The following is a 23,310-nucleotide window of genomic DNA, read 5'->3' as shown; positions in this document are numbered from 1 at the left end:
TTGTGGAAGCCACCCAGAGTGGCTGGGGAAACCCATCCAGGTGGGTGGGGTACAAATAATAATAATAATAATAATAATAATAATAATAATAATAATAATTACTATCCTCCTCCTCCCAGTGGCAGACCTTGGGATCTCTAATTTCAGTGGTGCCCTGTATGATGTCAAAAATTGCCTGCCTTCTCATGCTCCATTCTAAATTTCCAGAGTCTACTGTTGTTCCGCTGAGGCTTGGTTCCCAGTGTGACAGAAGCGGTCACACTCCCCAAAGTCCATCTCTGCTCCTCTTCCACCCTTTACCATAAGTTCACAGGGTGGAGAAACATAAAAAGACAGTATTATGATCAATTAAAACAGTTAATCAGAATAATAGGGCAGCTACTAACATCTTTATATACCTCAGGTGTCGATGTGTCAATGCAAATGTAGATGGATTTATTTTGCCCAATTTATTCAGCTTCCATTCTTTTGGATTTAGGATTTTATGAGCAAAGGCTGAAATAATGAGAAAGGGCAAATGAACTGAGAGCAGACAGTTTACAGCAATGAAGGACACTGGAGCCTATAATTCTTGAGAGTCCTTGATCATTACACGTCTCCTTGCTGGAGGTCCCTGTTTCAATACGTGCTGCTCAGATGTTTCAAGCTTTCACGCATTACTCCACACAAAGCTACATTTTGCACCAGCAGGCAGTGGGGGGGCTGTGCTGCTTACCCGATTTCCTAATGCTGGGGTTACTGCTAGTTACTGGCAGGGAAAGGGTGAGGTGGCAGGGAGATTGGTTCCACCACTGCCCCTGAACCATATCAACCTGCTCCTCCTCCTTGTCCCTTTCCCTTCTTGGTAACCAGCAGTGAATCTGGTGTTGGGAAGCCAGGTAAGCGGTTTAGCCCACCCTCCCTTTCCAACCATTAGTGATAGAGATCCAGAGTGGTGGTGCTGGGCAAGAATGAGAGAGACTTGGGTTCAAATTCTGCTCTGCCATTAACCCTCCTCCTCCACATTGCCCCAATTTAAAGTCCAGTCCTTCATATTTCCACATCACTGTGATTTTTTTATCAATTTAAAAAAAGGGTTCTCGCAAAACTTTGTCAGCATTTTAGTGTACATTTCTCCTACTACACACATTTTTCTATGCAATTTAAAGGAGCACGTTTTTGCAAGCAATTTCCTCTAGTAGAATGCATTTTTTGTATCTATTTTTCCACGAATATGTGCATTTTTGTGCGCAGAATTTGCTTTGAAAACTGCATCGCAAAAAATTCAAAGAACTGTGGATTTCAAAGGATACCTGCCCCCCCATCCCTAACCGCAGTCTTCTCTTCCTTTAGGGAGCTTTAGTACGGAAGCGCACTTGTCGAAAGACGCTTCTTAATGACCAGCTCTATTTCCTCAAGTGTTCCGTTGCGTCTCCCCCCTCGCTGGCATGAATTGTAAGTCATAAAAGAAAGCTGGCTCTATTCAATAGAGAAAGACAGCTCAGGACAGCCTCTTACTATGTATAGAGAGTCTAGAGTAGCCCATGTGGCCTCAGATGCTGCTTCCCATTGGTTGGCTGTGCTATCCATCACATGGTTCCTGAGACTACTGGCTCAGCTCTCGTTGCTACACATGAACAGATGTGCTCGGTCTGGAGGGACCGATTCATTTCTCAATGGAAAGCAACACCACCTTTAGGCTTTTACTTCTCTTTTTCTGTGTAGGATTCTCAGCCCCTGTGGACCAAATATTTGGAAGGATGGAGAGGAGGTAAGTGATTTTGTGAATATTTGTAAATAGCACGGGTGTAGCTGATTTAATGTTGTTTATGCATGGGAGACCTTGTATTGTACATTTACAAGGTGGTTGGCTTTTTAAAAAAACATGTATTTTTTAAACGCGAAATTAATGCAAAAGCAAATTGTTTCAGCCTTTAAAGATTCTGTAAGCTAGTTCTGTAAAAGCAGGCTTATGAACTTCAATGGGACTCCTCTTGAGAAACTGTATTGTCAATTGCACATTAACGGGATCCTCTTTTATGTGATTTTATAGCTGAAGCTTGAAGACGAGAGACGAGTCTTTTTTGCATTTCTCTTTGCTTTTGTGACTTCACCTTCCTTCTGAAGTGTTAATAGCAGAGATATAAATAAAACAGCGTAGGTGTAAAACATGTTTGCAGAACACATTGTCGATGACATTTTTAAAATGAAAAACACACAAAAGGAAGCTTATTGTATGGATGTAGATGCAGTTTGAGCTTCATACAAAAAAGAAGACGCAACCTAATCTAAGCCCTCCTGTTTTCATCGCTCTGAACCTGTAACACACTGTTTCATTTGTGCAGTATAAATGGATCTCAGACATTTCAGCAGGTGTTGGGAGTTGACTTGAGGGAAGCAACAAAGAGAAATAATCATAAAGGGGAAAGAGCTAAACTGAATTCTAAGTATTTTGTCTTGCAGCCACTAATACATTTAACATATACAGATCAGAAAACACTGATGAGGATCACACAACTACTGATGAAATCTGTGCATTTAGGGTAACAGGGGCATGTGGTGATTTGCTTAAGCTTGTATTAAGAGATCTGTGGCTTGGTTAACTGATGAATTAAAATGTGCTGTAACATTTAAGTTGTTTGCTCTGATGATGGTAGATTCCCAATTAAGAAGTGTTGCACGTCACGGAGTAAGGTGATGTAACTCTCAAAGAACTGAATTTAAAAAACAACAACTTTACAGGGTCAGCTCACAAGTTGGCTCCAGATGTCTGATTTTATGTTGATGAAAGCATGCTCATGTGCTTGGTTTAACATGCATGAAACATAATTTTGAGGTGGTGGTGATTTTTAAAGCTGACATGTTCATTCCTCAACCATTAACTAGTAAGTAGGAGGTACTTAACTAGTAGTTTTACTTGATACTATTTTAAAGTTTGCATTATCTTTCAATGTATGTTAAATTTCTGCAAAAAGCAAAGATAAAGGAGTTAGGAAAGCAAGTTAAACCTTGCAGGAGCTGAGTTCATAAGCAAAACAAAGTTCCTTGTAAGAGTAAAGGGCCTTTTTCAATTAAGTGTCTGTTGAAATTATTTATTTTATTTCATACCATTTATATACCTCTTGATTGTAAACAAAACAAAACATTGAAAGTGGTTTAGAGTTATCAAATCAGAACTTCATAAAGTGATGTGTGTCAGTGATACTGTCCTGAATATATTGTATCTACTGTGTTGTGCCTATCAACTTTCAAGAAAAATATTTGTGGAAAATATATCTATATACTGTATGTCTTGAATGTGATCTGCACTGTTTGGAAAGCAGGGTTCTCTTTGAGTCTGGAGTCACTCTGGGATAACTACGACCAATGCCTGTGGTTTGCCAAAGGGTGTGAGTCTTGATTTAGTGCCAAAGTCACTGGGGAAACTTACACCTGGAAATAAAAGCAGGAGGTCCTTAAGAGAAGAGGCTCCTCTTCTCAATGGAGGCTGAAATTATTGCCATTATAAGAGTACACAACGGCATGCGTATAAAACACATATTCTTCTATATCTCATTGTCTGCACTACTAAGGTTGCTTCAGATGAAAGTGTTTGCATGTTGTGAGTGTGGAGAATCTGCTTGCCTGAATTCCAGGCGCCTCATCTGGCCTGCATGAGTCCAAATAGACAAGCAGAATCACCATGAGCAGTGGTAATAAATAAAATGAAAATATCAGCTATTGTGGTGACCCCATGTAGGAAGGAATTCTTTGAGAGACTTTATGCTCAGCTTCTTGTTTTGGCATTAACAGTGGCGGAAGATGCTGCTCTTAAATCCATCGGTGATGAGGCAGTGCTAAGGTGGAAAGTCATTACTGGTGGACATTATCATAGAAACGGAGAATTGTAGAGTTGGAAGCAACCATGAGGATAATCTAGTTCAATGTCCAGATAGATTACCACAACTACACAGCCTTCTGCTTGCTACTGATTGGATGTGCATGAGCATTGGGATGCACATCCCTGTGGGAACATGGGACTTGGTAGAAAGCAGGTTCCTTCCTATTTGCCCATATAACCCATTACTGTCTACTCTGACTGCCAGTGGCTCTCCAGGGTCTCAGATCTTTCACATCACCTGCTATTTGATCCTTTTTAACTGGACATACCTGGAAGTGCCTGGGAACTGAACCTGGCACGATTTGCACACCAAGCTTATATTCTACCATCTTAATTGTGATACTCACTTAAACACAATTGTACTGAGCCCAGTAAGCTTTTTAAAACACATAGTTCAAAATCAAACAAAATAACCTACTGTTATATTATACAACATACAAGTCCTTATCATGCCCTTTTTTTTTGCAACATCATATTCCTGGACTATCTGTGATTCAGTCATATTAATTAACAAGTTCGTTGCTAACAAACTCTATCCTCTTGCATGACCTTTTCCCCAATAAGCAAACCAGATTTTGTTATCTTGTTGATGGATAATGCCATCTGATAAGTAGGCACTTATACTCTTTTATACATATAATCTTACGTAATTGGGCATTACTTAGTGATTACCGGTAGCTGTTCCAGTGCCGTTCATTAGAGCTAAGCCAATTTCAGTTCTGCTAGTGACAGATCTGGAATAGATGAGATAACCAGCGCACAGGTATTAAATGATATAATGGGCCTAGTATTGCTCTGTTTACATCCAGATTGCATTTTGCTTGAAGGCCCAAATTATATAACACATGGATCATGGGCTGTGTACAGATTACTAGTTCTGCGAAACAACTGAATTGACTTTCCCTACTATGGCATCAACTCTGATCAAATGTCAGTAATGTTATAACTGTACAAAGGTCATGAAGAAGGGGAATAGCCTCACGGAGTAGGGAGCCAGTAGCAACTGCTTCTTCTAGCTTCATACATGTCAGTGGAGAGATGAAATTAAGTAGATGGGATCCTGATTTGTCTTTTCATGGGTCAGTTTGAAGTACAATGAAAATGTCAGAAAACAATTTGACCAGAGACAATATAGAACACCCACAATATAGACACAGATGCCACAAGCAATGGCAATCTCTGAAAGGATATAAATGATATATAGGCTATGTATGTGTATATTTTATTTGTGTCCCTTCGCTGCAAAAAGGACCTACCCATCTCATATCTCCAGCTTTGACCTGAATGGGGAAGGTGAGAAATGTCAGTGTTACATTGCCTGTAGCTCCAACGCTAAGGCCATCTTGCTTGCCAGGGTCTGGCTCCCCTCTCATCATGGCAAGGAGGGCAAATTGCTGTGCTCGATGTTATGGAACTTGGGCTGTGCATGCACATTTGAAGCACATGCCTTCCCTCAAAGAATTCTAGGCACTGTAGTTGACCCCTCACAGAGTTCCAGTTCCCAGCAACCCTTAACAAACTAAAGTGCCCAGAATTCTTTGTGGAAGGAAAATGTGCTTTTATGTGCTACATGGAGTTACATTTACAGGTAGGTAGCCGTGTTGGTCTGCTGTAGTCGGAACAAAATTTAAAAAATCCTTCCAGTAGCACCTTGGATACCAACTAAGTTTGTCAGTGGTATGAGAAGTGAAGAAGTGTGCATGCACGTGAAAGCTCATACAGTACCAATGACAAACTTAGTTGGTCTGTAAGGTGCTACTGGAAGGAATTTTTTTATGGAGTTGCATGTAACTTTATCCCCCCCCCAACAAATGGCTTTTAAAAATAAAATGAGAAAATGAAAAGCAGCCAAGGGAGATGGCAGTCAGGAGTGGCTGGAAGGGCAGGTGGTTGCCATCTCTGTTTCATATTAAAATTACTCAACCCCAGCTGCTTTTCTCCCTATAGGCAAAGATATAGATAGACTTATATGCTTTACACTGCAATGGAAAAGCAGTTTGAGAAGATGATTTTGACAAGAAAAAGAGTGGTCAGGATAACATTAAGCACCTCTTCTCCACCTGTTCTTCCTTCATTCTTAATTATAGCCTCCAGTGTGTGCTTAATTCACTAAAATAGGAAAAAAAATGTGCCTGGAAAAGTTACTTTAAATGTCACATAACATGTATTGTATCCCTTAGATATGTTGTTATGGGGAATCTACAGAACCCACAGAATGAATCCTAGGCCATGTTAAGACATTGCAAGACCTTCACACAAGCCCATGGAACATGCCAGCATGCAAGGAGTGTGTCACGGTTTCCTAGACACAACGGTGATGTGGACAGTCTGCAAATTGCAAGGAAGCAAATAACCACCCAGGCTTCTTTGTGACAAACACCACCTGCTTCCCTAGGGGAGTGGGAAGCTCGCTGTTTGTATCTGTCAGTCTGTGGCATTCTGCAGAGGCTCGCAGATTACTCTTGCCACCAGGTTTCTAGCAGAGTTATGCATATTTCATTGGGGAGTGCACATTTAGCACTTTGTGGATGTTTTCCTGCTGAGAGTAGAATCTTGTTACTTTGGCATGAAACACGGTTTCATTTTCTGGTGGTTTTCTGGGAGGCAGAAGGCAACCTCCCATAAGTGTCAGATTCTAAACCAGCATCTCATAGCAACTGCTCAGGGACACGCCATACGCCTCGCTGGGCGTCTAAACAAGCATATCCACCTTCTTGCTGTGAATTGATGTTTCACACCAATTAGGCTCCTTCTGAGACGAACTTTTCAAATGTGACATAAACCTTCGTTTCGTTCCAAACATCACACGAAGGGCCTTCACAGCAGCTGTGCTGGAAGTGCAATTCTCCAGGTGCTCCTCTAAACCATATGGCTTGGCTATGCCCTCTTATCTCACATTTCTGGGCAGATGCAATTAATCATATTAATTTTGCCCCTGGCACATTTTGCAGCTTTCTTTATCTCTCTTGTATGTGTTATCTGTCTAAAACATGGGCACTCACTAACTACCAAGAAGCGTATTGGTGAATTAAAAAAAAAATCAGCAGGACTACAGAATATTGTCAGACCCCTCAGGCTTTTGTAATCTTCTATTTTTATGACATTAATATTAAATCAAAAGGACATAAGAAGAGCCAGCTGCACATGTCCAAATGCCCATTTAGTCCAACATCCTTTTCTCACACTAGTCAACCAGATGCCTCAAACAGGACGTAAGCACCTAGGAGGTGACATCTAGGGAGACCTGGGGGGGGCAAGGTCCCCCCCCAATATTTTCAGGGAAGGACCGGAACCCCCCCATTCCACGACAATCCTCAAAAGGATGTGCCAGGGTGAAGAGGCTTTGCTCTGCCACATCCTTTTCAGGATCGCTGGGCAGGGGCGTAGGAAGGGGGGTGCGGCCCAAAATGGCAGCATGGGGCTTATGTCCACTAGGCAGACTCTGTGGGCAGCTTGCCCTGCCCCCGTGGGCGGCTTGCCCCACTCCTGCTAGCTACGCCCCTGTCGCTGGGATGCCTTTCCAGAAGTTCTTAGGCCCTGAAATATACTCGGAGTTGAGAGTGGATTTCATGCTCTTTGTTCAGCTCATAGTGGTGAGGAGGAATCGGAAGTTCCACCAGAATGTCTGCTTTATATACATTATTTACACAATGGGCTTCACCTGTAGGGCAATCAGGTTGCAGATTCACTTCCACCTGGAGCTGGATTGGGTGGCTCCTGTGGACCAATCAGACTGCTGCATTCTGGACCCTATTGTTCTAGGACCAATCAGACTGCTGCATTCTGAATCCTATTGTTCTAGAACCAATCAGACTGCTGCATTCTGAATTCTATTGTTCTAGGACCAATCATATATATGCTGCATTCTGAATCCTATTGTTCTAGGACCAATCAGGTTTCTGCCTTTTGGATCCTATTCAACTCAGTACATAACTGGCCCATTGTTCCGAAAGCAAATGATGGATAGTCCAATAGTCAGGATGTACCAAGGAGACAGTGTTAGAAACTGAGATATGAAAGCTAGGAGCTAAATGGCACCTTACACCTAGGTTATGGACGCAACAACGGAAAGTCTAGGCGCACGTTTTTAATAACAAGAATACAAAGCTGAAAATGAATGAACTGCAGCTAAAACTGTGTTCATTTTTCACATGGTCTAGTCCTTCCCCTGCCTACCCCCTAATATTCTTAAGAGGGCCTCTTCTCTAGTCTTCAGAGAGTAGCTGGAAGTGGGGAGGCAGTTTTCCACTCTGTAGTTTTTATCTGAAATCTTACGCTCAGAAACAGCTCGCGCTAATGAGATTCCCAGTTGCAAAATGAGCCTAGAATGGGGTGTGTGTGTGTGTGTGTGTGTGTGTGTTCCAAACACTGCAAGGAGAAAGTGGACAATAGTCAGTGTCTGCAAGAAGGCATCCCAAGGTGCAAGAAAATGGACCTACTAGCTATAGCCACAGAATAGACAACATGGTGGCTAGTTAAGGCTGTGTTTTCCGTGGCCTTTGAGATTTCATTTGCATTTAATAAATGCATTGTTTTTCAGGTTATCTTGCAGTTCTGCTTTAGCTAAACACTGATCTCCCCCAGCATAAGTATGGTCCAGAAGTTGAGAGAATAGTGCTGATTTACTGTTTTGTGTGTCTGCTTTGTTGCAGTTTCTTTGCATTCTCTGACCAAGACTTGCTACAAAGAAATGGTAAGGTTTTCAGCTTCCTTTTGAATGAAGTGGCACCAATATTCTTGGTCACTGTATACAATTTATGATTTAAAAAAAGTATTGAAGCTTTTTGTCCATATGAGAACCTGACCAAGGATTTAGAACATTGTGTGGCCTTAGTTCTCTGACAAGAGTCTTCCTTTGCATAAAACGGGCCTTCTCAGCGGTGGTGCCCTGGCTATGGTCTGCTCTGACACCTAAATTATGTTCCAAAACCCAAAGTTAGAAAAATATATATCCAAAAACCGCCCCCCGCCAAAGTTTCTTTTTTTGATGTATATCAAAGCACAAATTGCTTTGCCTTTGCTGGGTTTTTGTGTGCTTACGGGGTGTGTATATATATATATATATATATAAAATTTTACTGTATTTGTTGACTTTTGGAAATCACCCAGAGAACTTTAATTGATGGACAGTTTAGAAACAGGACAAACAAACAAGGAAGGAAGGAAGATGAATAAAGCCTCCCGTTTAGTACTGACTACACTGAAACACTGTGTTCTTACTGCAGTGTAAATATACCCTTTCCTCTTCCTGTGGGTGGGACCGGGTGTGTCTAAAAGTAGAGGTGGCTAAGCAAAAGATGTGCAGTGCTATAGCTTGAGAAGGATAGGAAAGAGGGAACAGGAGGGAGAGCATCTCAAGATGTTTATGAGCACCTGCTCACAGTGTAACTGGCTTGCTTGGCTGCACCTTGGAGAAAGTCCCAGAATCATTAAAAGGCCCAGTTTTGATTAGCTGTTCTTTCTCAAGAAAGAAGAGGTACATACATGTACTTCCTATTCTACACAAAAATCAGTTTGTAGCATATTATGAAAAGGGCAGACAGAATTAAAAAATGATGGGTGGTATTCAGCTGACTTTTACTTGGGGTAGATATGTCCGTCATGTTCATTATTTTCAATGGGTCTGAATAAAACTTAGATGAATACAATTCTGTAGTGTTAGAATTATATTTTAATGAGAAGATTGCAGAATAGGATGTGGTGTTCTTTTTTTGCATTAAGTAATGTAAGTTGTTGAAAGGCGTTCAAGCCTATATACAACAAATATTTTTATTTCTTCTTCAGGCCGACGATATGATGGCAGTGTGAAGCCAAAACTTAATTTACAACAAATAGCATTTGCACAGGTATGGAGGTACCAGGAAACTGGATTGTAAGTTCTTCCATGATGCACATAACCATACTTTTCTTCTGAATTCTATAGGGTAGCTGTTACGTTGGTCTGAATTTTTTTTGCAGTGGAATATGTAGTTTGTGTATTGGAAAGCTGTTATCTTTTTCATCCGTGAAGCAAATAATCAAAATAAAAAATCAAGGTTCCGGATGTATTTTGAAAGGTGCTTGGCACCTTTCAAGTTCCGTTTGATTAGACCAACTTTTACTCTGGCACAGTTTCCATTGACTGCAAAGGCAATGCTATATAATCAAGAGACATTAAGATCTTAGTTGAAAATATTAGGGAAGAATGCATAATTTCGGTCCAGCCTCTGAGTTTGTAATCTTGGTGTGAACTTTGCTTGGATAACACATTGCTTACTACCTAAAAATGCAAGGTACCTGTTTCAGTGACCCTACAAAAAATATACTAATTCTCAGAACCAGGGGTTCAAAAGCTTTTAATGACATATGCCTATTAGTAGAGCTTTGCATTTCTTCAAAACTTAAAAGTCTGCAAATATCTGAGCTATGTACTTGAACAATTAGGGGGTGTTCACATGTTATCTTGCACCTGTGTACAAGTTGTTTATGCCTGTGTTCGGCTGCTCCTGAGAAAGAATCTACCGTGATTCTTTCCCTTATGTCAGTTTTCTGCCCACCAAGTCATTAGTGCCATGTTTTCTGTGTTACTCACTGCTGACCTAAGATTTGATATATTGTGTTCCAAGTTCCCACAAAACCACTGATAGCTTTTAGGCTTTTAGGCTTCAGTTTGAGAATCTATTCCCTAAGTGGACAAGCAAATAGTTAGACAAGTAAGATAAGCAGATTTTCTTTTCACCACCACACTTCCACAAAAATGTAATTAAAATTGCTTTCTTTCTTTCTACATTTCTATTTTCTACATTTGTTGAACTCCTAATCTGACTTTTACCATGACACAATGAGTTTCACAGAAGTATTTTTAATGAGCTAAGAGATATTCCTGCATAATGGTGTGTGGGGAAAAACTCATGTCCTTCATATCACAGATAAATTGTCCACATTAGATGATCTGCAGTTGGAATGTCACCTGGAAAAGCAGGGAATAGTTAATCTGGTGCCTTCCAGATGTTATGAACTACAACTTCCATCAGCTGCAGCCAGTATGACCAGCGGCCAGGAATGATGGGAGTAGTAGTCCCATCTTTGTAGCTCCACATTGGCTGTTCCTGAATTGTTAATGTGTGTCAGGTATGCTTCGTCAATGCTCATGAAGTTCACCTGAGGATTATTATTTTAGCATTTCTGTTGCACAGTACTAACAACATACATCCCATTTTATCCATGCAGAATCCTGGAAGCCAGTTTTAAAAATGGTCTGGTGAGCTTTTATGCCTCAGCCAGGATTTGAGCTTTTGTGTTTCAAACCTACCCACCTACAAGTCTCTGCTTTACACTGAGCCTTGCATTGGGAGTAGGGAAAGTAAATTACTGCTTTTCAGCATACTCCACAAACCCTTTATGGTGAAATGCTTTATGCTGAAATAACAGGGACTGCATTTGGCTTAAAGATTCAAAGATAATTTGCATGTTGCTATTGGTATTAATTGTTTCATAGCAAAGGCAAACCTGCTAACTCTGAACTCTTCCTTGATTATATGCAGATTGTGAATTACAATGGAAGCAGAGAGAATTCAGAGAGAGAGTCTGTCATCCACACTCACTACAGCCCTCTCAACATCACAGTCAATGGAAGCCATTGTATTCTTTTTTGGGCCAGAAGGATCATGATTAGGTTTCAGAATCACACACAGCTGGACCTAACAGACAAGACATTTGGTGTCCATGCCACCGTGGATGTTGCAGATTCAAACTGCAGTGAAGAAAATGCAATGTAAGATTATGACCTACTGTGCTCATGAGTTGCTTGTGCCTGGTGTACAATTGAAGCAAATTTAGAAACACCCACATAGTATTGTCTTTGCGTCTGTGCAGCCTGTGATGCTACGTGGCTGAGCTGTTTCGATGGCTTGAGATGTTCACCAACATCCCTATTGCTCAGGCTATAAAGTTAATAGAGTATTTGCAGTCCAGCTTCTGTGAAAAAGGTAAACCTGCCAGTTTATCTGAGATGAACACTTCACACAGGGCCAAGAGACAGAAAGAAATAGGTTTGTTGTGCATGCTGGGTGGACTGGGGAAAGGTTCCAAGATGTAGGTGAGAGGAAGGACAGAGAGCCATGAGCCAAGATATCTGAAGGAAGGATGCACAGCTAGGCAGTGGACTGAAAAACTGGAACCTGAGGGAAGGGTAGGTGAAGAAATGTTGGTTTGGGGAAACAGGGAAACAGAAGCAAGAAGAGGATAATTATACTACAGTTTCCAGAGTTCCCTGGGAAGGGGGATCAATTTTCAAACCACACTGGGAATTGTCGCTCTGTGAGGGGAATAGGGATCCCCCAGCAATTCTCAGCAGCCTTAACAAACTACTGCTCCCATAATTACTTGAGGGAGAAGGCCATGACTGTTGAAAGTGGTATCGTAGTGCTTTAAAGGTATGTGTATTGTGACCTAAGAAAGAGCACGATTCCTAGCTCCCTCAGTAAGGTGGTGGCGCAATCCTTCCAAATCCTTCATTGGATTTGGAAGATCTCAATAAATTTAGGCTAGTCACAGTTTTCTACCAGAAAGAGGTTCTTCAGCTGATGGTCATTGACCAGAATCTCTCACAGTTTGAACACACCTGGTTCCTTGGCCGTCCTCCAAGTGTCTCCTTTGCAGAAGTCTGGAAGGTTGCCACAAGAGAGAGAGAGGAACAGACTTGCAATAGACATTGATATCTGGTTGTTAATTTATAGCCTGTATGGTTTGCTGGTTTCGTTAATGGCTGTTTAAATGGTGCTTATGTGGATGGTTGGAAGTTTTAAACAGGTTCAATTTATTTATGATCACTTTGAGCCTGTGGTTTTATGGAATTGCCTCAGTTTTTATATTTTACTGTCCTGCGCAAACCCCCAGGGCCGTATGTTATGAGATGGAAAACCCCCCCAGCAAGTTAGCTTGAGGGAAGTGTTGCCAGCCTTGTCTCTGTGGGTGCCATGGCACCGGCAGAGGTGTTCTTTGCTGTCTCCAGGCACCATAATCCTCAAATTTTCAGCTTTCATGCTTTTTTAAAAAAAGGAAGTTTCTTGCATTTGTAGAACCTGATAAATGAGGCAAAACATACAGATGCAATTCTTCTCATTATTAACCTGCTTCACCTTTTCAGTGTTTAACTTTGCACCCCCCTCACTCCCCCCAAAACAAGGGAAAGTCCCCCCCAATATATTCTAAATGTGCGGGTGAAAGGCAGAGAGATGTATTGGGGACAGAGAGGGAGAGGCACTGTGGCCTGTGTGTAAGAGGAGAGAGGGGGGGGGAGAGCTATGTACATATGAGGTGTGTGAGTGTTGAGTGAGAGTTGCCTGTGTCTCCGTATGTGTGCTGGGAGTGTGTGCATGTATGTGAGGCAGTGACTGCAGTGTCACCCCTTGTATGTTTCTCCTGGTACTAGGGAACGTTCCCTGCTGTGACTAAAAAGCAGCAGCATCACTGTGTGTGCTTGTGAGGGATCAGTATTGTGTGACCTCCACAATCAGGACCAGCAAGACCTCTCTCTAATTTTATGTTATGTCATGCCCCCATGTCAGTCATGTTGTGTTATTCCAGGCTCCCAAATCCGGCACTAGGGCCTACAGCACTTCCTCAAAACTCAAAACGTGCCCACTGGTCCAAAACGGTTGGCAATCTCTGGCTTGAATAATATAGTTTAGCTACCTTTCTTCTTTCTTCTTTTTCACATTTATGGATCTAAGCTGACATTGTTCTTTTTTGTCATAGGCTTTCGCTTAATTTTGGTGACATTGACAATTTGAAGGGATTTGTCATCAGGTATGTCTTCAAACATGAATTCATTTTTTTTTCTGGATCAGGAAACATCTTATATTAAAGCCTGTTTGAACTGTTTGCTTATCACTAAGCAAACTGGAGGCTTTAAAGCATTTTAGATAGTCCTATAATGGAGGAAAATGCTGTCATAAAACGCTACCTTAAAATACAATTCCATTCATTTCTGTAGGAGTGTTAACCATGTGTCTAACTCTTCCTCGCTGAAATGAATGGGGCTTAGAAATATTTAACTTTGTGAAGGTACCTTTTATCACCTTTGGTGGACCTGCCCGAGGGTTAAAGCCTTTTGGGAAATGATCTATAATGAAATTAAGAAAGTCCTTAAGTGGACCTTTTCTAAGAAACCTGAGGCTTTTCTCCTGGGCATGGTTGGCCAATTGGTGCCAAAGAAGGATAGGACCTTTTTTATGTACGCTACTACAGCAGCAAGAATTCTTCTGGCAAAGTATTGGAAGATGCAAGAACTACCTACTCTGGAAGAATGGCAGACAAAGGTCATGGACTTTATGGGACTGGCAGAGATGACCGGCAGAATCCGCGACCAGGGGAAAGAGACAGTGGAAGAGGACTGGAAGAAATTCAAAATATATCTTAAAAATTGTTGTAAAATTGAGGAATGTTAAGATGTCAAGGGGTAAGAAGGAGAGAATTACAGCTGTAACTAACAAGCTTATGGAAACGTAATGAAAGGGAACTAATAGACAAACTGACTAAAGGGTTGCTAAAGAACTCCAAAATAAGGATGCAGCGAAAGGGAGGTATGGGGAAGTCGAAGGAAAGAAGGTGTATGAAAATAAGATTATGAAATTATACATGTTTAAATGTTTTGTATGTTTTTGTCTTGTGTTTTGTTTGTTTTTATTATGTGTTTGAAAAATGAATAAAAATTATTTAAAAAAAAGAAAGAAAGAAATATTTAACTTTGACCGGCAATGTGCTTGGTGTTGATAGCCCCAAATGTGAATTTTATGAGAAGCAAAATTCTGTCCTCAATTGACTGGAAATGCAAAGAGGTTTTTGCCTGACTCCATAATACAATTGGGTATTTCCCCTTGGTAAAAAGTAATGGAAGGAAACAGTGAGATCTGTTGCATCTAAGACTCTGTTTCTTTTATTTCTCTGATTCCTCCTCTCCCAGATTCATGCTGACCAACAGTTATTACAAGCTGTCCATTCAAAACTGGTTTACCTTACATAGAATCCAACTTATTTACAACCAATCTGTACAAGCAACGTTCAATGCGACACGAATACATGCACCAGCGAGCTACTCCTATCACTGTGAACATGTTAGCAACTTGCAGAGGTATGATGCGCTCCTGACGCCCAGCTCCACAAATGATGCAGCCAAGCTCTGGGAAGTCACTTTTATTGACTTTCAGGTAATATGAGGAAAAACCAAAGCAAGTACATGTGGTCAACCTGTGGTCCTCCAGGTGTTAATGGACTACAACTCCCATATTCCCTGACCTTTGGCCATGCTGGCTGGGGCTGATGGGAGTTGGAGTCCAACAGTGTTTGATGGACTCAAGTTCCTGCCCCTGATGTGCATGGTGGCAGCAAGAAAGCTTAATGATCTACTGAAAGCAGATTACGATACGATACGATAATCTTTATTGTCATTGTCCCATAAGTGAAAAAGTTGAACAGGAAAGAATGTAGTTTCACCTTTGTTATATGACATGCAGTACAATTGTAAGCATATTTACTCGGAAGTAATTCTCATTATGTTGGTTAAAAATATATATATTGTAAAGCATTTTTATTCCCCATTCAAAAGGATTACAAATGCCAATGATAAGACAGTCCCTGGCATCAAGTTTAGAATCTAAAAGACATGGACACATGGCACAAAGGGAAAAAGGGTTAGGAGGGAGGAGAAAAACAAAAATCCAGGAACTTTTTCTTAGTTACGTTCAATGGGACTCTCTAGGAAATGTGTTTAGGACTGTAACCATAATATTGTTTAGGGTTTATTCATTTGTCTATGGGGTGATTTTGGAACAGCTTGCAAGACAGGGTTTAGGTGTTGCTGGACTACAGTTCCCATTGTACCTGACCCGATCATTGGCCATGCTGGTTGGGGATGATGGTTGAAGGGCAACAACATCTAGAGGGCCACAGTCTTACTACCCATGTTGAATAGACGTTTGTTGATGACTTTGATTGGGCTTCATGTGCAAAGCAATAATACTTTCTATGATGTTTAGAAAATCTCCATGCAGGACTATGCTCTGCATCCCCAAATATCTGCCAGTCAACTTCATGGGGGAACATAAGATGATCCTGCTGGATCAGGCCAGAGGTCCATTTAGTCCAGCATCACAGTGCCCAAGCAGATGCCTTTGGGAAGCCCAAATGCAGGATCTGAGCTCAACAGCCCTCTCCCCACTTGTGATTCCTTGGAAATGAGAAGTGATCCAGGAAACACATAAATCTGAGTACCTATATTTAACCTGACTTGCAAAATAATCCTAAGCATTTCAACTGAGTAGCAGTGAGGCCTACTAAGTTTAACAGGGCTTAGTAAGTATGTCTAGAATCACATCCCATGGCTAGCTAAACCCAGTGCATTTGTCACTGAAAATGACAGCTTCACATTTATCTTTCACTCCTTTTAATGTTTAGGTGGGGAAATACATGACGTGGCATCACCATTATTCTTTCTCTTCTCTCTCTCTCTCTGTCTCCATGTGGGCTGGGAGGAAGCAATAGCATGTTGCCATTTCTGGTGACAAATGCACATTTCATAAAATGTCTAGTTTGAGCCTTCCTCTCATTGCCTCGTTTTATGTGGGGATAGATCCCTGATTGCTCTGCCTTCCACAGTTCAGTGACAAGATCACTGGGGTCAGTTGCTGAGGTCAGCTAAGGAGAGGATATAAGGGCTTATGAGGATCAGAGGAAAGGGCGAGAGGGCAAGCCTAACTGCTCACTCCAAAAGAGACAATTTAGCCACCAAGGAATCTCCCTTTGTGTCACCCCTTCTTGTGGGATGTGGAACGAGCCAGCCTCCTTCCTTTGAAGTTGCAGTTGAAATGTGTAGCTGAGATTCTCAACAGCCTCAAGTTCTGTCCTGAGGCTTTTACTCATCTGCATGGTGGGTGCTGGAGTCTAGACATCTATCATCTGTTTTTGATCACAGAACACTGTGGGGAGTTTACCTTCTGAAAAAAAAGGTCAGGTGGCAGCTTCTGTACTGTATCAGGATAGCCATATCCTCAGCTGGTTCCCTATTGGGTTTTGATTTTAAATATATAACTCAACATTTTTACATGAGAATATTTCAAATCTTAAACTGATTATGCTGTTGGGGAGAGACTCTTTTTTTCCTCGCTTACTTTTACATGTTGGCTAGGGTGTCCACTCCTGTTTTTCAGCATTGTTGATTTTCAGCTTCTACAAGAATAAATTTCTTCCTGGAGAGAATTTTTACTTTGGAACTGGCTGCTGGGCTCTTGATTCTTCTGTGTTTGATGGAAGAGCAATCTACGCACCTTGGGTTGTTGTGCTCATGTCCTGCTCACAGACTTTCCACAGTCATCTGGCTGGCCACTGTGAGAACAGAATGCTCGGTTAGATAGGCCTGATCCAGTAAGCTCTTCTTATGCTCTTATGTATAGGCCCATTACCCAGTGTCTACTGTAGGTGAGCTGACATGTCGCCCTTCAGATAAATAGCAAAATCACCTCCACCTCTGTAATGGGTTTTTCTAGAGTTCCTGCCTTTCTCTTTCTCAACATGTATAGCATACACACTCACTTCAATCCAGGTGTAGTGGGAGGTTCTGCTGTTTTGACTCCTCCAATCCTAACCTGGTTTGATAAAATTAACATCCTGGTTCTGTGGCTCAATGGGCTATCGACCACAGCTATTTTCTTGTATAGTTTGGGGATCAGCGGAAGAGTCATGAGCAATGTAGACTGGGAAGGGGACATTATTGAGCCCCTGTATTAACTTGGATAAATGATTCAAGCTATTTCATACCACTTCTAGACAAGAGCAGGGGGGGTCTGTGGCACACAGTCATATGTTGCAGTGCTCCCTGGCTCAGCAGGGCCTATGTATGTTTTGTAGAGGACACTATTATATCAGCTCAGATCTGTACTTGACTTGTGGTGCTCATTTTGAAAAGGTTGGCAGCCACTATTCAGAGGGTCTTTCTGGTAGACAAGGGTGTAGGGCAGGTGACGAGTCACAGGGAGATAAGGATAGAACTCCAAAAATGCTGTACATGGAACAATAAGTGCTGCTTAGTTGCAATTCTAAAGGTCCTTAAAATAACTAGAAATGGGTGAGCACCCCATCCCTAGTGGGGAAAAAGACCTATTTTCCCCAAAGTTCTAAACATATTAATAATTTGCAGCCCCCATGTGATCTCGCTAATTCTCTGACTTGGTAGTTATTGTTGTGGCATCTTCAGTGCAACTGTTGTCTCTCTCCTTTCGTCCTGGACTGCTCCAGTGGTAGAGAAGGAAGCATCTGAGGCCTAGCTCTGTTTTCCACTGGTAGGGCAACCTGGGCGGAATTGCATTGCTCTCCTGCCTTGCCAACACTGTGTGCCACTTCTGGTTGCTGAGAGGGGAAGGGGGAAAGCAGCAGGGAACTCAGCATGATGCAGGTGCATCAGCAGAACACATCTGATGCTCTCTGCGCCGTGTTTGCACCGTGCTGAGCTCCCCACTGCCATGCCTCCTCCCACTCTCAGTAACCAGAACATTGACAGGACCCCTATCTGTGAAGTCCTGTCAGCCACACATGGTAGGGGCCCTGGGAAATGAGGTTTCCCCAGGGCACTAAACAAACATCAGGTGGGAGATATTCTTCCACAGCTCAGGTTAAAATCAGAGCCGAGTAAGAACGTCACAATATTTATCCTTCAAAGAAAGCTGATGCATTCTGAGAGTTATAGCCTGAGCCTGAGATGTATGAACAACTGCATCACCCACAGCATCAGCACAAGTAAATTCTACAAACCTTTGTGTCTATATCTGTATAAACAGGTCTACCTCAACAAATCAGTTGATTATGGGTTGCCTTGGTAGCAGACAACAATAAAGTAGTACATTTAAAAGCCAGGCTTACACTGAATTACAACGATTGATGTTCAAGAATCTTGATTGCTTGTCAAGGCCCTCAAGCCAGCCCCCCCCCCCGAAGAAATAAATTCACACAGACACAGATTTTGGTTTAAGGTTAATGGGCAAAATTTAGGCCGCAACTTTATTGATTATAGCAAATGTGAGCGGTATTGGCTTAGGCATTGGCAATAGACTATATCTGACTCCTGCCCACCTTGCAGGGAGTCAGGAAGGGTAAACCATCAGTGAGGAAGCCACATCGGGAAAACCCGTCTGCAGCTCTCCTCGGTGTTCCCAGAGCCTGGCATGGCCCTAGCCCCTCAAGCGGACTTCGGACAGGAACCACGCCCTGGATTCCTTTAACGGAATACCCTTGAACATGGAGGGGCAGGCATGGCTGACCTCCCCTCCCTCCCACATCAATAAACAAATGCCTAACCGCCAAACCTTACAAAGTTGTGATGATTGCTAAGAGGTAGTTGAAAACCAAGTGGCCAGTGCCAATCTACCAAATGGAAAAATTCCTACGCTTCCCAAGACAGGCAACCAACCAAAGTCCAAAGCAAAAGGAAGGGTGGGTGGGTGTTCGGCAACACAAAGCAGGTGCTCAGCACACATCACGCTGCTGCTTTTATACCCCCCACAATCACCCCACTCAATCGTGATTGGCCAAAAGAGGCCTGGGGTAATTGTGGTGCCACCCTGGCGTAAAGGGCATCACTCCCCCCACGCCAGGGAGGAAATTGTATTGTGGGCCCACCCGCAACCAGGACCATCCTTTAAGATGATCCAATTTAGCAATGGGGATAAAATAATGACATGCCTTTAGCCAGGAGAAAGAGGATTTTTAATCCACACCATTTTATTCTCTCAACAGATTCAAGGATTCAACATTGAAGACGGGCAGTTTGCTTATGCCAAAGACTGTGCCTCTTTGTTCCCGCCAGCAATTCTGATGGGCCTGGTGATGTCTCTGATTTTGCTTCTAGTTCTGGCCTATGCTCTCCACATGCTGATACACTTGAAATCCCTTGACAGGCACTATGAATGCAAAGCTTCTCCTGCTTACTTCCCACAGATGAAAGATATTGATACGGTAGATGAAAAAGAACCCCTGAGAAACAATGGGATTGAAGTATATGAACTTAGAAGTCAACAGTACTCAAAAATCTATATTTAGCAGTTGTTTTTTTGTTTTCCATGGTTAGGCAGCATACTATTCCTGAGGAACTTTTGCATCATGTGGGCTCATGTTAGGATTTTGAGCATCTCAACTTTGATTTAAAACAAGATTTCTAGTTCTCATGGTTGTAAAGAAAAAAATGTGGAAGTGTTACAACAGTGTGTGTCCTAATTTCTCAGAAATTCAGAGGCAAATCAAAATAACACCAATTTATATTGTGGTTCCAATAGTGTAAGTAAACAGCATGGTTTTAGAAGTGACAGTCTCATGGTCAGGAACATTTTAGACCTGTCATATTGAGTGTGTGGAATCTAGATGCCCAGAAAACTCAGCTAACAAAGTGGGAACTTATGACACTTCAAAAACTGCCAAGACTTCCACTCCAAATGAGAGGAAAACATCCCAGCCAAAGTTGCATAGCAAAAATTGAAGCTTGATCAAGCTTCTTCAGAAGCTAGAAAGTGAAGACTCTGCTCTTTTTTTTATTTTTCTTTTTGCCATGACATGGGAAGACTCTGAACTACAGTTTTGCATGAAGTGAAATGACCTGCTCTACTTAAAGGTTGATGAACAGAGATTTTCTGGTGCTGAAATGGCGCCAGTCTTTGGGCAGAAGGAAACAGTTGCAGACATCCTTAACTTGGAGGCCCTCCAAATGTTTTGGACTACAATTCCCATCATTCCCAGCAATGGTCAAGTAGTTACTTGTAGTCCAAAATGGTTGGAGGGAATCAGCTTGGGGAAGGTTTATCTTAAGTGCCCCAGTGAGCGTCTCTCTTTCTGCAACATACATACAACTCCAATTTCGATGTAACAGAACATGTTAATTGCTGATCAGCTGCCAAATGGTGCGTACCTATTATTGTACCTGTTTGCATTACAGAAAAGTGATATTTCTGCTAATCAGCAAATGATGTGCTGCTTCTAAAGATGTTATGCAAATTGTGTCAGTTACATCTCAGTGTTATGCAGATTTGCTGTGGATCTCTTATCTTGTGATGCTTTTCCAAGGGTGCCCTCAGCACTGAGCAGATTTCTCACTTCTGTTGTATTTCAATTAAGTTATCAGCACTTTCTTTTTTGATGTTCCATTCTAATACTTAGCTAAATGTTTTTTACTACATGACTTCTCTGATAAATGATCAAAGGATATCAGACTGTTGGCATTAATTTCAAAAAATGTGTCATTGAGAACAAGGTAAAAGAAAGATCTCAGCGGGAAGGAAGAAATTAATGTAACGAAGATTAGCTCTGATACTGTAAAAGTAAATCCCTAGTCTTCCCCACTCATTTACAAACCTTTGCAAATCGCGTTTCATAATGAAGGCTTTGAAAACACTGAATAAACACCCCTTCAAAAGCAATAGGCCTCTTAGCAACAGTATAAATAGAGTCCACTGATGGGAAGACTTCCTTAACATGTAGAAACTAGTTCAGTACTAATTTGTTAAATTAACCAGTTTTAAGTCAATCTTGCTTTGAGGTCGAACACAATCTGGATTTCTGTGATATTGTACTTGGGTTCCCCTGGGTTATGCAATGTAACCTTTAAAGCCATTGGGCTCCCAAGAGGCACTTTAGGTGCATTCAAGTGGGAGTTTAAAGTAACTCTCCCCACACTGCTAGAACAGAAGATCCTCACATTACATCAGCTACGCAGCTGCACCTTTAAGTCAGGGGTGTTCTGGGTCCTTATCTACCTCCATAAGCTAAGTTTGACAGGTGGGTGGAGCCAGCTACCTGCCAATCACATGGCATCACCATGATTCTTTTTCTTGTCCCCTACCTGACATCATATATATATCCATGGATACAAGGCAGAGCCCATAGATCATAAAATCAAAAATTTGGAAGGTATCCTGAGTATCATCTAGTTCAATCCATAGCTGTCAATGTTTCCCTTTTTTAAAGGGAATTCCCTTATTCTGAATAGGATTCCTCGCAAGAAAAGGGAAAAGTTGACAGCTATCGTTCACATATATTGCCAATGTGGGAAGCCTGAGCCAGATTAGGAGCCTACCGTGGGGGATAAGGAGCTATATAGCTTTGTGCTTGTGATATGCATTGGGAACTCCCATTTGCCGATTTTTTGTGTGCAAATTGCCCGTGAAGGGAGCCTGAGACAGATCAGGACCATAGCCAGGGCCAAAGTCCACAAGCTGAAAAGTAAAGCTAACAGAACATATCTCTACAGGGGTTTTTTTGTGGGGAGGGGGCACAAAGAAGATGCTTTCAGCAACCCCCAGCCTTGGGTAGCACCACCTCTTCTTCATCGCTGTTGCTGTGGCTGTGTTCACTTGCCGTTTTGTTCTGGGCAGTATCTGGAAGGGACTGATGCTGCTTTTTGTCACTCATATCACTCCTCCCTCACTTGGAGAGGGTAGGTGAACAGGGAGCAGCAGCAAGAGGAACAGCAGGGTCAGGGGGCTCTTCTCTTTGGAGTTGTGCCTTGACAGGTGTCCCCTGATCTCAGTACTTGACACTGACCCTGTATCCAGGGCTTCAACATGAGTTAGTACAAAATGGCGGACACACCACAAAATGATTTGCAAAAACCTGTGGCTGACCATGTGGAAGGTAAAACAAGAAGAAGACTGGACTATTGCAGAGATGGGATCCTATATGTACAGCATGTTTTATGTATATTCATTTACAAAGTAGAGCAATCAGCCTGGCATATCAACATCTCTCCCTGCAACGAATGCTCCATACGTTTTCTGCATGAGTCTGCCAGTAGCAAGAAAAAATACAATTGTCTATGAGTGCCATCAGTTTGGTAACTGGAGAGAAAATGGGCCATCTCACCTGAGGCAGTGATAATGAACCTGTAATAGCCAATTTCCCTTGTAATAAAAGTAGCTGGGTGAGGGGAAGACATGTTCTGCTTTAAATCAGCTTAGTGTGTTACATAAAGTGGCTATTGGGGAATTTATGTGGTAACAACTGGAATGCACTGTTTTGAGTTATTTATATGGTGTGACAGATGTGCATGTTGTTGGTGGGCTACTTGAAGGGACAATCTCGGGCAATATTCTGACAAATAAACCCAAATGCAGGTCGATGGAATAACAATGAAACGCCCCACAGGCACTTCAGCGCAGAATTTTGTTTATACGGTACACAAGAGCCATCTAGTGGCCATTTGTAAACATTTGTTGTTGGAAAGATGCTATTTATTTATTACAGGATCACAACCTTTCTTCGAACCCACCAAAACGAGAAGGCAATGAATTACCTTTTGACATTCATAGAATGCTTCCTCATGGTAAAAAAAAGGAAAAAAGGATGGAGACAAATTTCCCCCCCTCTCCGTTAGATGGTTTTCTTTTCACCTGATCTCTTGTACCTTTTATTCTTGCCCTCAATACTTTTCTCAGCCA

The 23,310-nt window shown here is 41.9% G+C and overlaps 1 protein-coding gene across 2 annotated transcripts; it reads left to right on the top strand.

The window, feature by feature from the left end:
* The first annotated feature begins 1,574 nt into the window (after positions 1–1,574).
* Positions 1,575–21,082, top strand: LOC309352575 (V-type proton ATPase subunit S1-like protein). Of its 2 annotated transcripts, none has more exons than XM_081881124.1 (7): positions 1,575–1,750; positions 8,512–8,552; positions 9,644–9,705; positions 11,383–11,612; positions 13,598–13,648; positions 14,805–15,048; positions 19,625–21,082. In XM_081881124.1, the coding sequence occupies exons 1-7, from the start codon at positions 1,656–1,658 to the stop codon at positions 19,925–19,927; spliced, it is 1,026 nt and encodes a 341-aa protein (XP_081737250.1). In that variant the 5' UTR covers positions 1,575–1,655; the 3' UTR covers positions 19,928–21,082. The 2 variants fall into 2 exon arrangements, with proteins under 2 accessions (XP_081737250.1, XP_081737251.1); XM_081881125.1 differs by having other exon boundaries at positions 1,722–1,750; positions 9,644–9,731.
* Positions 21,083–23,310: the final 2,228 nt, after the last annotated feature.

Source organism: Podarcis erhardii (genome assembly GCF_964252035.2).
Source record: "Podarcis erhardii genome assembly, chromosome: 11".
Lineage (NCBI taxonomy): Eukaryota > Metazoa > Chordata > Lepidosauria > Squamata > Lacertidae > Podarcis > Podarcis erhardii.
The sequence above is the reverse complement of the archived record's forward strand: the minus strand, read 5'-3'. Positions and strand labels throughout refer to the sequence as shown.